At 42.7% G+C, this 16992-nt stretch overlaps 1 protein-coding gene across 2 annotated transcripts in view; it reads right to left on the bottom strand.

The window, feature by feature from the left end:
- grid1b (glutamate receptor, ionotropic, delta 1b) overlaps positions 1-8938 on the bottom strand; it is a 664549-nt gene extending 655611 nt beyond the window's left edge. For both annotated transcript variants that reach the window (XM_075457866.1, XM_075457865.1), the window contains exon 1: positions 8529-8938. In XM_075457866.1, coding sequence (XP_075313981.1) covers positions 8529-8610 — 82 coding nt within the window. In that variant the 5' untranslated portion in view covers positions 8611-8938. The remainder of the gene's footprint in view (positions 1-8528) is intronic.
- Positions 8939-16992: the final 8054 nt, after the last annotated feature.

Raw genomic sequence — 16992 nt, 5'->3', positions numbered from 1 at the left:
CATACTGCATACTACATACTACATACTGCATACTGCATACTGCATACTACATACTACATACTGCATACTGCAGACTACATACTGCATACTGCATACTGCATACTACAGACTACATACTGCATACTGCATACTGCATACTACATACTACATACTACATACTACATACTATATACTGCATACTGCATACTACATACTGCATACTACATACTGCATAATACATACCACATACTACATACTACATACTGCATACTACATACTGCATACTACATACTGCATAATACATACCACATACTACATACTACATACTGCATACTACATACTACATACTACATACTATATACTGCATACTGCATATTACATACTGCATACTACATACTGCATACTGCATACTACAGACTACAGACTACATACTGCATACTGCATACTACATACTACATACTACATACTGCATACTGCATACTACATACTGCATACTACATACTGCATAATACATACCACATACTGCATACTACATACTGCATACTACATACTACATACTATATACTGCATACTGCATACTACATACTGCATACTACATACTGCATACTACATACTACATACTACATACTGCATACTGCATACTACATACTACATACTGCATACTACATACTGCATACTACATACTACAGACTACAGACTGCATACTACAGACTGCATACTGCATACTGCATACTACAAACTGCATACTGCATACTACAAACTGCATACTGCATACTACATACTACAGACTACATACTGCATACTACAGACTGCATACTGCATACTGCATACTACATACTACATACTGCATACTGCATACTACATACTGCATACTACATACTACATACTACATACTGCATACTACATACTACATACTACATACTGCATACTACATACTACATACTGCATACTACATACTGCATACTACAGACTGCATACTACATACTACATACTGCATACTACAGACTGCATACTACATACTGCATACTGCATACTGCATACTACATACTGCATACTGCATACTACATACTACATACTGCATACTACATACTGCATACTATATACTGCATACTACATACTGCATACTACATACTGCATACTACATACTGCATACTGCATACTGCATACTACATACTACATACTGCATACTACATACTGCATACTACATACTGCATACTGCATACTACATACTACATACTGCATACTAAATACTACATACTGCATACTGCATACTGCATACTACATACTGCATACTACATACTGCATACTAAATACTACATACTGCATACTAAATACTACATACTGCATACTGCATACTACATACTGCATACTACATACTGCATACTGCATACTACATACTGCATACTGCATACTGCATACTACATACTGCATACTGCATACTGCATACTACATACTGCATACTACATAATGCATACTGCATACTACATACTGCATACTACATACTGCATACTGCATACTAAATACTGCATACTGCATACTACATAATGCATACTGCATACTACATAATGCATACTGCATACTACATACTGCATACTGCATACTAAATACTACATACTGCATACTACATACTACATACTGCATACTGCATACTACATACTGCATACTGCATACTACATACTACATACTGCATACTACATACTGCATACTACATACTGCATACTACATTCTGCATACTCATCGATCAGACAGTATGCAGAGCGTTTACCCACAATGCATTTCGCTCCTGCCCGAGCCGAAATCAGCCGGCCTGAAGCTGATTTCCCTTAAGCTCTAAACTCTGTAAACTTTAGCAACATTTGAAACATTTTCAGGTGAGAAAGTAGTCGTTTAGATCCCCAACGTGTTGAAAACCTGACAAAATACCGGCTGTTTACAATTTTGTTCCCACGAATTCGGCGCTACTAAAGCTAGCCGCAGTGAGCTAACGCACTTCCGGTTAGTTCCACAAAATAAAATACCCGTTGCCTTTTATCATAGGGAAAGCCATTACCATACAATTGGTGCTTTTGTTTTGAAAACAGGAAGTGAACCTACCCTCGTTGTAGCTAGCTTGAAACTGCCGTTTTGACAGGAAATGACGATCGGCGACGTCACGTTACGTTGCATCTTGGGTAGTTTGAGTATGAGTAGTAACCTCATGATGCATACCCAACATTTAGAGAATCTAGTATGCATCCGGGAACTTGAAAAAAGTTAAAGTTAGTAGGAGTAGTGGGAGTAGGAGGAGAAGTAGGCGGTTTCGAACACAGCCCAACACTTTCTCGACCTGCTTTGCAAATGCAATATCTCCAAAAGCGATGGGGCGCAGGATTTATCTCGACTCGTTGAAGATGCAGAATCTCTAACTGAGACGTGACGGATCTGTTCCCCCAGAAAACGCTGGCTGTGTGTGATGTGGAAAGCTTCCCCGACAGACCCGTCTGTATTGATTTCTCCAGCCTGCTTCAGCTCATTGTTTGGCTTTTCTGGCACAGCTACAAGATGGATCACTCTCAACCTTTCTAATCGCCCATAGTTCCCAGGTTGGTCGTTGTTTTCATCAAACTGGTTTTAATTACCCATCTCTGCTCCGCGCTAATTGTACAGCAGCAAAATAGTTCCATGCACAGCTCACAGCGACACGCTTCCCCCGAACCATCGGCGGAGCCCAAACCTTTGGAGCTTTCATACAGGTGGAGACGTACTCCGGATGAATGTTAATACTGCTTCTTCGAGGTACTTATATACGCTTCCATAACAACTTAATAAGCTTAATGAATGCAAGGAATCGGAGCTGTGTGTCTGACTCGGAGCCCAAACTGATTAATGCGCTCAAAGAGTGACAAAAATACTGAGGAAATATTCATTCTGAGTAACATCAGAGAACAAATGTGCCGGTTTAAAAGGTGTTTTCACTATTTTTCTGTTGCTGCCCAGCCAGCATGCCCATGTTAGGCCCACAAGGTTTAAATCTGGGCTGCAGATAAGGGTCCCAGGTGGGTTTGTCCACAGTTTCCACGGTGGCCTCACCTGTGTTTGCCCATTTGGGTTTTAAACAAGTCCCTACATCTGGCTGAAATGGTACTTGTTAGGCAATTATGTCTTATATCAAATGTAATGAGATACTCAATGAGAAAAATATACTTGGTAAGATTTAGATTTTTTCCAGTGTAATCAAGCTCTTCTTCACACTGGAAAAAATTAAAATCTTACCAAGTATATTTGTCTCATTTCTAGTTAAAATATCTCATTACACTTAATATAAGACACAACTGCCTAACAAGCACCATTTCAGCCAGATATAGGGACTTGTTTTAATACAATACATATGGAATATCTTGTTTAATGAAAAAGTCTTGAAAACATCTTGTTTTGAGTCACATATTATATGAAACAAGCTTTTTTTTTTACATTTGAAGAGGTTTTTAAGCTAATTTCAAGATCACTTTTAACTCAAAAGTCCTAAATATCACATCTTATTTCAAGAAATCTTGACAAGCCGATTTTCACTAGTTCCATTGGCAGATTTTTTCGCTTATTTCAAGCAAAAACGTCTTTTATTTGTTGTTTTATTACTTATTTTTGGAGGGGCATTTTTTCCAGTGCACCAAACCCGACTGTGTCATAAGAAAGAAAGCTTCAGCTGAGGTTTGGCATCCAGCTGTGTGATGAATTCAGAAAGAGACGCTCCTCCTGAATGCACCTTTCATTCCTAAACCTACCTCAGTGCCAGCTCCATCTTTGATATCTAATTAAGGGGCAGAGAATTGGCTCGAGTCCTGCTTCACTGGAAAAAATGCCCCTCCAAAAATAAGTAAGAAAAACAACAAATAAAAGACATTTTTGCTTGAAATAAGCAAATAAATCTGCCAATGGAACTAGTGAAAATCGGCTTGTCCAGAGTTCTTGAAATAAAATGTGATATTTAGGACTTTTGAGATAAAAGTGATCTTGAAATTAGCTTAAAAACCTCTTCAAATGAAAAAAAAAGCTTGTTTCATGTGATATGTGACTCAAAACAATTTGTTTTCAAGACTTTTTCATTTAACAATATATTCCAGATGTATTGTATTAAAACAAGTCCCTATATCTGGCTGAAATGGTGCTTGTTAGGCAGTTGTGTCTGATATTAAGTGTAATGAGATACTCAATGAGACAAATATACTTGGTAAGACTTTGATTTTTTCCAGTGTTCCTTCTCTTCTCCTGGAGGGTCGGACACACACCGCTGTTTCTCGCCCATTTCGTTCCTTCATAAATGAAAACTACAACAGCTGTTTTTGCTGATTTAGTGCACATTCAACCAAAGAACCGCAATTGAATTAATTAGAGAAACCAGCTGCTGTTGTGTTATGATCCAATGAGAGGAAATTTCCTGCTCTCGGACAATGAATGTGCAGGATTTAGCTGTCACTGATGCACACGAACACTGTAAGTGGGTCAGCGTTTGAGTGAAGGTTCTGACCCTGATGTTTTCATCTGGATCGGCTCTGTTATACATCACACGCCGCCTGCCACGGATCCTGTACAGGGAACAGAGGCGAGGAGGGGACAAACAAACCGGGATCTGTCACCAGAGATCAGCGGCACGGCTGGACGGGACAGATGCTCGGGGTGGAGGGTTTCAGGGCCGAGGCTGGAACGCTGTCGCATCTGATCTGGGTTCTGCTGCGATTTACAGTCAGTCGGGAGGCTCCTCGGCTCTAAGAAAGGCTCTAAGGACGGACTTTAAAGCTGTTTCCACAACATTTTAGCAGAATCTACCAGGTGTGTGACGCAGTTTCAATTAAATTCATTTTTATTTATATACTGTTGTGGAGAAAAATGAGTTGGACGCGCAAAAACAACAAATAAAAGACGTCTTTGCTTGAAATAAGCAAGAAAAATCTGCCAATGGAACTAGTGAAAATCGGCTTGTCAAGATATCTTGAAATAAAATGTGATATTTAGGACTTTTGAGATAAAAGTGATCTTGAAATTAGCTTAAAAACCTCTTCAAATGAAAAAAAAGCTTGTTTCATATGATATGTGACTCAAAACAATTTGTTTTCAAGACTTTTTCATTTAACAAGATATTCCAGATGTATTGTATTAAAACAAGTCCCTATATCTGGCTGAAATGGTGCTTGTTAGGCAGTTGTGTCTTATATTAAGTGTAATGAGATACTCAATGAGACAAATATACTTGGTAAGACTTAGATTTTTTCCAGTGTAGACAGAGTTCACTCAAGGCACTTAAATAATAAAGTCCAATTCAAGCATATTGGAATTCAATTCATTGTAATCATAATTAGTAATAAATAAATACATTTATAAACATTAAAACACATAAAACTGGACAAGAAAGCTGCTCCTCAGCAGGAAATGCACTCAAATAATAAACTGTGACATCACAAGTGATGATGAGTCTGAGATGCAGCTCTTGGGTTTCTGACCTTTAACCTTTAACATGCTAGCTGAGGCCCGCAGAGTCTGAGATGTAGCTCTTGGGTTTCTGACCTTGGGGTGACCTTTAACCTTTAACATGCTAGCTGAGGCCCGCAGAGTCTGAGATGTAGCTCTTTGGGTTTCTGACCTTGGGGTGACCTTTAACCTTTAACACGCTGACAGAGGCCCGCAGAGTCTGAGATGTAGCTCTTTGGGTTTCTGACCTTGGGGTGACCTTTAACCTTTAACACGCTGACAGAGGCCCGCAGAGTCTGAGATGTAGCTCTTGGGTTTCTGACCTTGGGGTGACCTTTAACCTTTAACATGCTAACTGAGGCCTGCAGAGTCTGAGATGTAGCTCTTGGGTTTCTGACCTTGGGGTGACCTTTAACCTTTAACATGCTAACTGAGGCCTGCAGAGTCTGAGATGTAGCTCTTGGGTCTCTGACCTTGGGGTGACCTTTAACCTTTAACATGCTAGCTGAGGCCCGCAGAGTCTGAGATGTAGCTTTTTGGGTTTCTGACCTTGGGGTGACCTTTAACCTTTAACATGCTATCTGAGGCCCGCAGAGTCTGAGATGTAGCTCTTGGGTTTCTGACCTTGGGGTGACCTTTAACCTTTAACATGCTAACTGAGGCCCGCAGACTACAAACATCTTCCAGGATACGAGCTGTGATTTGTGTGGTGGTAAAAGGTCTTGGCCTTGTCAACAGGCAACTGCTTGGAGCCCCGAGCCACTAGGGGGCCCCCGAGAGCTGAGGTGCATTCAATCAAAGATTGTCTAGTTACTTTATAAACTGTCTCAAACAGTGGCGAACATTCGTGGTGAACATGTTTTCTTTGAACGGTTAACTTTAAATGATTTAGTCAAAGATTGTTTTGTTAACATGCCATTCTATAATTCCATAATTGCATTGTTGACTTCGTCAAACTCACGTCAGGTTCCACTGTAGGCTATGTTCGCTAGAACTGGCCCCTCAGAGTGTTTGCGACTATTGGCAACGTTCGCCGGAAATTGAGGGCTAGTGGAAAATAAAAACCATACTTATGAAATCGATATCACGAACAGCTTTACTTGTCACAAAGAATCTTTAAATGAACACAATTATTATTGGATGGCCAGCTACACCCGGTAGATAAATAGCAACAGGCGAATATCAAGTGCCAACGTAGACAACGTAGTCTTTTTTAGTTATTTATTTATTCTTTACATGTATATTTTAAAAATAACAATGTTTTTCATGTTTGGAATAAAAAGAGGTTTTATTTCATTAATTTTTTGTTGGTGTCAGATGTTTTGGTGACGAACACTGGTCGGTAGGGTCCCCACAGACTCTGGAATCGCCACTGTAAAAGGTACATATATGTACCTTTTTTTTCTACATGCTGGGGTACAATAGACAGTCTGTGTTAGGCTACTTCAGTAAAAGGGTACAAAACTATACCTTCTGAGGGTACTGCCCCAGGGACAAGCCATACACCCCTAAAGGTACAATCTGTACTTTATTTCCTGAGAGTGCGCAGCTCCAGCAGCAGCAGATGTCGGAGGCTTCTCAGCCTCACATGCTGCAACATTTATTTCTGTGTTTGGGATCCGGTTGGACCATGCACGAGCTCCGCCACAGGTGGAGATAACTCGCGTGAAACCCTCCCTCTGTTCGCATGTTGCAGCCTGCTGCATGTAGCAGGACGGAATCAGAGCTGCGTCCTCTGAAAGAACACAAACGCGCGGTCAATAAGTAGTTAGTCTTTGCCTTCCTTCCTCTCTCATGAATCAACGCGGAGCTTCAATCCCACCAGCTTTCTGTCCATGTCTGCTCTAACTGCTGAATTTACTGTTCTGTGTTCTCAATAATCCGACATCACTCTTCTTGTGTTGCTGCCATGTGCCGACTGAATGCAGATCCCCCCCCCAGAGGAAGGGAGAAATCCATCCATCTGCCCGTCATTCATCCCTCCGTCCACACCGTGAGAGCCCCTGGATGTTTGTTCTGCAGTGACCAGCGCGTTACAGCAGAAAGACGCATTTAATTCCGCTAAATGTCACATGTGTGCGCTAATAAAGACAAATCCAGAGAGGAAGCAGGCTAATAAAGACAAATCCAGAGAGGACGCAGAGCTCCGCTCCTCAGCGGGAACTGCTTCCATCAGCGTTTCTTTGGCCCACAGCTTTGATTTTGAACATGTTCTGACATAATGAAGACGTTTTAAAAAAGTGTATTCTGCTAACTCCCCCTCTCTCCTTCCACCCCTCCTCCCGTTCCTCTCCTCCGGCCACCGCAGTGCCGCCACCGGCCGGCTCTGACACCCCGGGATCTGAAATCTGGATCTCTGGTTTCTAATCATCTGCGGGCCAAGATAAGCCTCAGAGCGGAATTAGCGCACATTGAGGGAGTTTATGTGAATATTGCATGCGGCTCTGACTGTTTTATCAGCCTTATTCTCCCCAAAAGTGACCAGACTGAAATCTCAGGGAATGAACGCAGAGAGAGAGTGGCGGAGTCTGATTCCCCGCGTTGTTTCACAGCCCGAACAGTCGGCGTTTGTCCCCTCCGTCAACTCTTCCCCTGCTGGAGTTGATTAACATTTCACTCACGTCCAATTCAAAGTTCAGGCTTTAGAGGAGGGGAGGTAGTGTGGGATGGGGGGAGGGAGGGAGGGAGGGATGAAGTGAAGCCCTCCGAACACCCACGTCAGGTTTGTGCGTGAAAATGAGAAAACGCACCGAGGTGGATGGATGGAGGGATGGATGGAGGGATGGATAGCGCAACACTTTGCGGGGAGCTCTGCCAGGCTGCTCCGCTCTGCGTGCGTCGGAGTCTGGATGCAACAGTCTCCTTCCTACCCACACACACACCGACACGGACTCACAATCAGATGTGAGACTGAGTTCCTTCCAACCAGTGAGGAGATGTTTGGAAACCAGCGCGTGCACGTCAAATAACACTTAAATACCACCAATCTGCTCACATTTCAACAATCTCCGAGCCTCCTGCTCCTCAGCAGCTATCAGCCAAAGCAGAGAGAAAAGAAATAAAGAATTAAGAAAAAGAGAAAGGAAGCCCTTCTTATGCTGTCTTACCAATGTGAATGATGGAGTCGGCGCTCACTGTGTTGCATTGCAATATCCACAGGGAATAAAATAACAATATCAGCAATTCCATCTCCAGTCTGAGCCCAAAAGGCGCATCCACGGATCCACCGCGCAGATTCGTGTGTTTCTCCTCCACTGATGAGCTAATCCAGAACGAGCGTCAGCGCGTAAAAGCGGCGGCAGCAAAGTGTTGAATGAAAGCACCGCCGATGTGAAAAAAAAACTAAATCCCACAGATGAAACTATTGGCCGGAGTCGAGAGGAAGATGAAAGGCGAAAAAGAGAAGGAGGTAGAAGCTCCGGAGAGAAGCGAGCCCGGGTGAGTGACGGGGAGAAGACGCCGGGGGTTTGTTCCAGAGATCCGCCGGACGAGCAGCTCTGACTCTCTGCCTCCGAGTCTGAGGTGTCTCACTGCAAACTGCGGAGGAGCAGGAGGAGGGACGCGCTCTCTCTCTCCCTCACCCTCCCTCCCTCTCTCTATCCTTCTTTCTCCTCTCCTCCGACCCACGTGACTGCAGAGCCTCTATCTACAGCGCTGGAAGCCGGACCGGAGAAAAAGACGGGCGAGGGATGGAGATGGAGAGATGGTGGAGTGGAAGGAGGGATGGATGGATGGCAGCCGGCGCGCGCCGCGGAGGAGGCGAGCTGAGCGGAGCGGAGGATGTCGCGCACCGGACGGACACCCGGTAGGTTTTTTAAGGATGATTCGGAGTCAGAGGACCGGCGGAGGGTGTCGGAACCGGTGATAAACTTGCGTCGGTCCGACTTTTTTTTTTTTTCCTCCTCTGAACACGCTAAACGGGTTCTGCCTTTAAGTTGGCATCTTTATCAGAGCCCACCACCCCTGCATTGCTGCGCTGCCGGTGCGCTGCACGCGCTGCCGGTGCGCTGCACGCGCTGCCGGTGCGCTGCGGACACATCGCGCTACTCTGCCCGGAGTTGGGACTTTGGTGTCCGCGCGTAAAACAAGGAGAAATGTCGCTTTGTGTCGTTTTATTCTCTGAAAAGACACAAATGACCACGCTGCTGCCATCTGAATGTTAACACGGAATGCTTGTTGTGTTGTCTGCGTGTCTGGAGTTTTGCAGCCGACTGAATGTTGCTTGAATGAAAGGCGACAGAGGTGGAGGATTATTCACTGCGCACAGACAGAAGGTAGTTTTTAATGAACCGTGAAGGTTCCGCTTCCTTTTTGTGTGCTCAGAATGAAGATCCAGCACGTGTGGTGTGTTCAGTTCTGCTGATGCGCTCAAAGGTCCGGATACAAGGCAGCGGGGAGGATTTGGGCATCGGCTTGTGCGTAAAATCTCCCCAACATGCAGGACCGTCCAAGAGCAGAAAGGGAGCGAAGCGAGGAGAAGCAATAGGTGAGAGTACAGAGGGGGGGTGAGCTCCGGGTTCTGCGGAAGGTTCTGGGAGGTTCGGACCCGCTGGTGGAGAGGGGAGCCGGTGTCCGGCGCGTCTCACCGCCCACAGACGCTTCTGCTCGCGGGTTTTTTCACACCGCAGGCGTCACACCCTGAAGGCATTTCATGTCCTGCATGTGTGTCCCCCGCAGCCTCCGGCCTCCGGCTGCACGCGCAGCACCGCGCGTGCATGTGACATCACTGACATGTCCCGTGATGTCATTCCAGGTGACGCTCAGATGTGCAGCGACCCGTGACGGACTGCTGGGGATTGCTCTCGCGCTGCCGGAGAAAGATGCAAATCCAACATTACTACACTTGACCTTACAATTAAAGGATATTTCTTGCGAATGGATGTGACTCAGAAATGTCTTTTAATTGTTTGGTTAAGTCTAGTTCGACTGAAACGTTGAGACTAACATCTGCAGGTGCAGCCAGCCGCAGGATTCCACTCCTTCGGATCGTTTTCAGACTTCATATTTGTCTGTTTTGTTGTGTGATTGATTGAATTAGACATTGAAATAAAATAAAAAAGGTTTGGATTATTTCCTTCAAGCGAACCTCACATCAAACTAACTCAACACATTGTTCTCAGATAGTTATCTTTTGCGCTTAAAACTCTAATTCTCCACTTTTCTCGTCACCTGTAAGTTTGGACTCATCAGATAACGTAACTTTTGCGGCCTGAGGGACATCTGAGTGTTTTGAGATGTCTGAGAATTAATTCCTTTATTCAGAAAACGTGTTTTTGAGGTCCAGAGGCTCCAAAATGAGCGTTAAGTGTAAATTAGATTTGTGTGCTGAGCTCCGTCACGCGGAAGCTGTGAGGTGGAGGCCAGATGTGGCCAGATGTGTTACAGTCAGAATAATCACCAAGGTGATCAACATCCAGAGTTCTTTTTTAACATCATAACAGTGAATAAAGAGCAGCAGAACAACAGAGATGATAAATAAATGATCTAAAACTATCATCATCATGATGAAGCATTTACATTTAACTGATAATATACAAACAATAAAAGATAATAAACTTACTAAATGAATCCATTGTTGTTTGCTCAGCTCTATTCTGCTGCATCACAGATGATAATAAGCTGTATTCCATAAGACTTCTTTATTCTGATCCCCGTAAAGCTGAATGTTGGTGCCAAGTTTGTCTTTTTTTCTCATTTTTACACCGAATTACGGCTAAATGTTTGACTCAACAGTTCAGTTGACAGGTTGTTTAAGAGGCTCAGATGTGTCATAAACATGATTCTTGATGTAAGAAGAGTCGACATTTTACTAACTAAACCATCTTTAATATAAAAGCTTTTGATGATGATAAATACTGTATATTTCTGCATTTCTTTTTCATTGTATATTCATTCTTATTGGAAACAAACAGGAAAAAATAAGGAATTTATAACCCTATTTATACTGATTTATATTGAAAGAGCTGTGATTTTATGGTTAAATCGTTTCCTGCTCAGTTAATGTATTTTGCCTTCAATCTTTCTTTGTTTTCTGTAATTACTGAATCACTCATTTTCATATTCTTCCCACTTCAGATTTGAAAGCTTTTCTACTCCGAATTAAAATATTTAAGAAAGGAATTCCCCCCTCCTAATGTTTGGGCTTAAATACATTTGAGGCCTTATTAGGATCTGTAACCTGTACTGCGTTTTGGTCCCAACAAAGCTGTAAAACTTCACCTGCACAGCGTGATCCGTGTCCACAGACCCAACAAAAAGCCCAGACATACCCTCACATCCAACACATCCAACACATCCAACACATCCAATACATCCATCACATCCAACACATCCAACACATCCATCACATCCAACAAATCCAATACATCCATCACATCCATCACATCCATCACATCCAACACACCCAACACATCCATCACATCCATCACATCCAACAAATCCAATACATCCATCACATCCAACACATCCATCACATCCAACAAATCCAATACATCCATCACATCCAACACATCCATCACATCCAACACATCCATCACATCCAACAAATCCAATACATCCATCACATCCAACACATCCATCACATCCAACAAATCCAATACATCCATCACATCCAATACATCCATCACATCCAACACATCCATCACATCCAACAAATCCAATACATCCATCACATCCAACACATCCATCACATCCAACAAATCCAATACATCCATCACATCCAACACATCCATCACATCCAACACATCCATCACATCCATCACATCCAACAAATCCAATACATCCATCACATCCATCACATCCAACACATCCAACAAATCCAATACATCCATCACATCCAACACATCCATCACATCCAACACACCCAACACATCCATCACATCCAACACATCCATCACATCCAACACATCCAACACATCCAACACATCCAACACATCCATCACATCCATCACATCCAACACATCCATCACATCCAACACATCCAACACATCCATCACATCCAACACATCCAACAAATCCAATACATCCATCACATCCAATACATCCAACACATCCATCACATCCATCACATCCAACACATCCATCACATCCAACACATCCAACAAATCCAATACATCCATCACATCCAACACATCCAACACACCCAACACATCCAACACATCCAACACATCCAACACATCCATCACATCCAACACATCCAACACATCCATCACATCCAACACATCCAACACATCCAACACATCCAACACATCCATCTATTCTAACACATCCATCACATCCAACACATCCAACACATCCATCACATCCAACACATCCATCACATCCAACACATCCAACACATCCAACACATCCATCTATTCTAACACATCCATCACATCCAACACATCCAACACATCCATCACATCCAACACATCCATCACATCCAACACATCCAACAAATCCAACAAATCCAACAAATCCAATACATCCATCACATCCAACACATCCAACACATCCAACACATCCATCACATCCATCACATCCAACACATCCAACATATCCAACACATCCATCACATCCAACACATCCAACACATCCATCTATTCTAACACATCCATCACATCCAACACATCCATCACATCCAACACATCCAACACATCCATCACATCCATATATTCTAACACATCCAACACATCCAACACATCCAATACACCCAACACATCCATCACATCCATCACATCCATCACATCCAACACATCCATCTATTCTAACACATCCAACACATCCATCACATCCAACACATCCAACACATCCAACAAATCCATCACATCCATCTATTCTAACACATCCAACACATCCATCACATCCAACACATCCATCACATCCATCTATTCTAACACATCCAACACATCCAACACATCCAATACACCCAACACATCCATCACATCCAACACATCCATCACATCCAACACATCCATCACATCCAACACATCCATCACATCCATCACATCCATCACATCCATCAAATCCATCACATCCAATACACCCATCACATCCAATACATCCATCTATTCTAACACATCCATCAAATCCATCACATCCAATACACCCATCACATCCAATACATCCATCACATCCATCTATTCTAACACATCCAACACATCCATCACATCCATCACATCTATCACATCCAACACATCCAACACATCCTCACATCCAATACACCCATCACATCCATCACATCCAACAAATCCATCACATCTATCACATCCAACACATCCATCTATTCTAACACATCCAACACATCCAACACATCCATCACATCCAACACATCCATCACATCTATCACATCCAACACATCCATCTATTCTAACACATCCAACACATCCAACACATCCAACACATCCATCACATCCAACACATCCATCACATCCAATACACCCATCACATCCATCACATCCAACACATCCATCACATCCAACACATCCATCACATCCAACACATCCATCTATTCTAACACATCCAACACATCCAACACATCCATCTATTCTAACACATCCAACACATCCATCTATTCTAACACATCCAACACATCCAACACATCCAACACATCCATCACATCCAATACACCCATCACATCCAACACATCCATCACATCCAACACATCCATCACATCTATCACATCCAACACATCCATCTATTCTAACACATCCAACACATCCATCTATTCTAACACATCCATCACATCCATCTATTCTATCACATCCAACACATCCAACACATCCATCTATTCTAACACATCCAACACATCCAACACATCCATCTATTCTAACACATCCAACACATCCATCTATTCTAACACATCCATCACATCCATCACATCCATCTATTCTATCACATCCAACACATCCATCTATTCTAACACATCCAATACACCCATCACATCCATCACATCCAACACATCCATCACATCCAACACATCCATCACATCTATCACATCCATCACATCTATCACATCCAACACATCCATCTATTCTAACACATCCAACACATCCAACACATCCATCACATCCATCAAATCCAACACATCCAATACACCCAACACATCCATCACATCCAACACATCCATCACATCCAACAAATCCAATACATCCATCACATCCAACACATCCATCACATCCAACACACCCAACACATCCATCACATCCAACACATCCAACACATCCATCACATCCAACAAATCCAATACATCCATCACATCCAACACATCCATCACATCCAACACATCCAACAAATCCAATACATCCATCACATCCAACACATCCATCACATCCAACACACCCAACACATCCATCACATCCAACACATCCATCACATCCAACAAATCCAATACATCCATCACATCCAACACATCCATCACATCCAACAAATCCAATACATCCATCACATCCATCACATCCAACACATCCAACACATCCAACACATCCATCACATCCAACACATCCAACACATCCAACACATCCAACACATCCAACACATCCAACACATCCATCACATCCAACACATCCATCACATCCAACACATCCATCACATCCAACACATCCATCACATCCAACACATCCAACACATCCATCACATCCAACACATCCAACAAATCCAATACATCCATCACATCCAATACATCCAACACATCCATCACATCCATCACATCCAACACATCCATCACATCCAACACATCCAACAAATCCAATACATCCATCACATCCAACACATCCAACACACCCAACACATCCAACACATCCAACACATCCAACACATCCATCACATCCAACACATCCAACACATCCAACACATCCAACACATCCATCACATCCAACACATCCAACACATCCATCACATCCAACACATCCAACACATCCAACACATCCAACACATCCATCTATTCTAACACATCCATCACATCCAACACATCCAACACATCCATCACATCCAACACATCCATCACATCCAACACATCCAACACATCCAACACATCCATCTATTCTAACACATCCATCACATCCAACACATCCAACACATCCATCACATCCAACACATCCATCACATCCAACACATCCAACAAATCCAACAAATCCAATACATCCATCACATCCAACACATCCATCACATCCAACACATCCATCACATCCAACACATCCATCACATCCAACACATCCAACATATCCAACACATCCATCACATCCAACACATCCAACACATCCATCTATTCTAACACATCCATCACATCCAACACATCCATCACATCCAACACATCCAACACATCCATCACATCCATATATTCTAACACATCCAACACATCCATCACATCCAACACATCCATCACATCCATCTATTCTAACACATCCAACACATCCAACACATCCAATACACCCAACACATCCATCACATCCATCACATCCAACACATCCATCACATCCATCACATCCATCACATCCATCACATCCATCAAATCCATCACATCCAATACACCCATCACATCCAATACATCCATCTATTCTAACACATCCATCAAATCCATCACATCCAATACACCCATCACATCCAATACATCCATCACATCCATCTATTCTAACACATCCAACACATCCATCACATCCATCACATCTATCACATCCAACACATCCAACACATCCTCACATCCAATACACCCATCACATCCATCACATCCAACAAATCCATCACATCTATCACATCCAACACATCCATCTATTCTAACACATCCAACACATCCAACACATCCATCACATCCAACACATCCATCACATCTATCACATCCAACACATCCATCTATTCTAACACATCCAACACATCCAACACATCCAACACATCCATCACATCCAACACATCCAACACATCCATCACATCCAATACACCCATCACATCCATCACATCCAACACATCCATCACATCCAACACATCCATCACATCCAACACATCCATCTATTCTAACACATCCAACACATCCAACACATCCATCTATTCTAACACATCCAACACATCCAACACATCCAACACATCCATCACATCCAATACACCCATCACATCCAACACATCCATCACATCCAACACATCCATCACATCTATCACATCCAACACATCCATCTATTCTAACACATCCAACACATCCATCTATTCTAACACATCCAACACATCCATCACATCCAACACATCCATCACATCCAACACATCCATCACATCCAACACATCCATCACATCTATCACATCCAACACATCCATCTATTCTAACACATCCAACACATCCATCTATTCTAACACATCCAACACATCCATCACATCCAACACATCCATCACATCCAACACATCCATCACATCCAACACATCCATCTATTCTAACACATCCAACACATCCAACACATCCATCTATTCTAACACATCCAACACATCCAACACATCCAACACATCCATCACATCCAATACACCCATCACATCCAACACATCCATCACATCCAACACATCCATCACATCTATCACATCCAACACATCCAACACATCCATCACATCCAACACATCCAT

This window comes from Odontesthes bonariensis, chromosome 23, assembly GCF_027942865.1.
Source record: "Odontesthes bonariensis isolate fOdoBon6 chromosome 23, fOdoBon6.hap1, whole genome shotgun sequence".
NCBI classification, from domain to species: domain Eukaryota; kingdom Metazoa; phylum Chordata; class Actinopteri; order Atheriniformes; family Atherinopsidae; genus Odontesthes; species Odontesthes bonariensis.
This window is presented reverse-complemented; position numbering and strand designations above follow the sequence as displayed.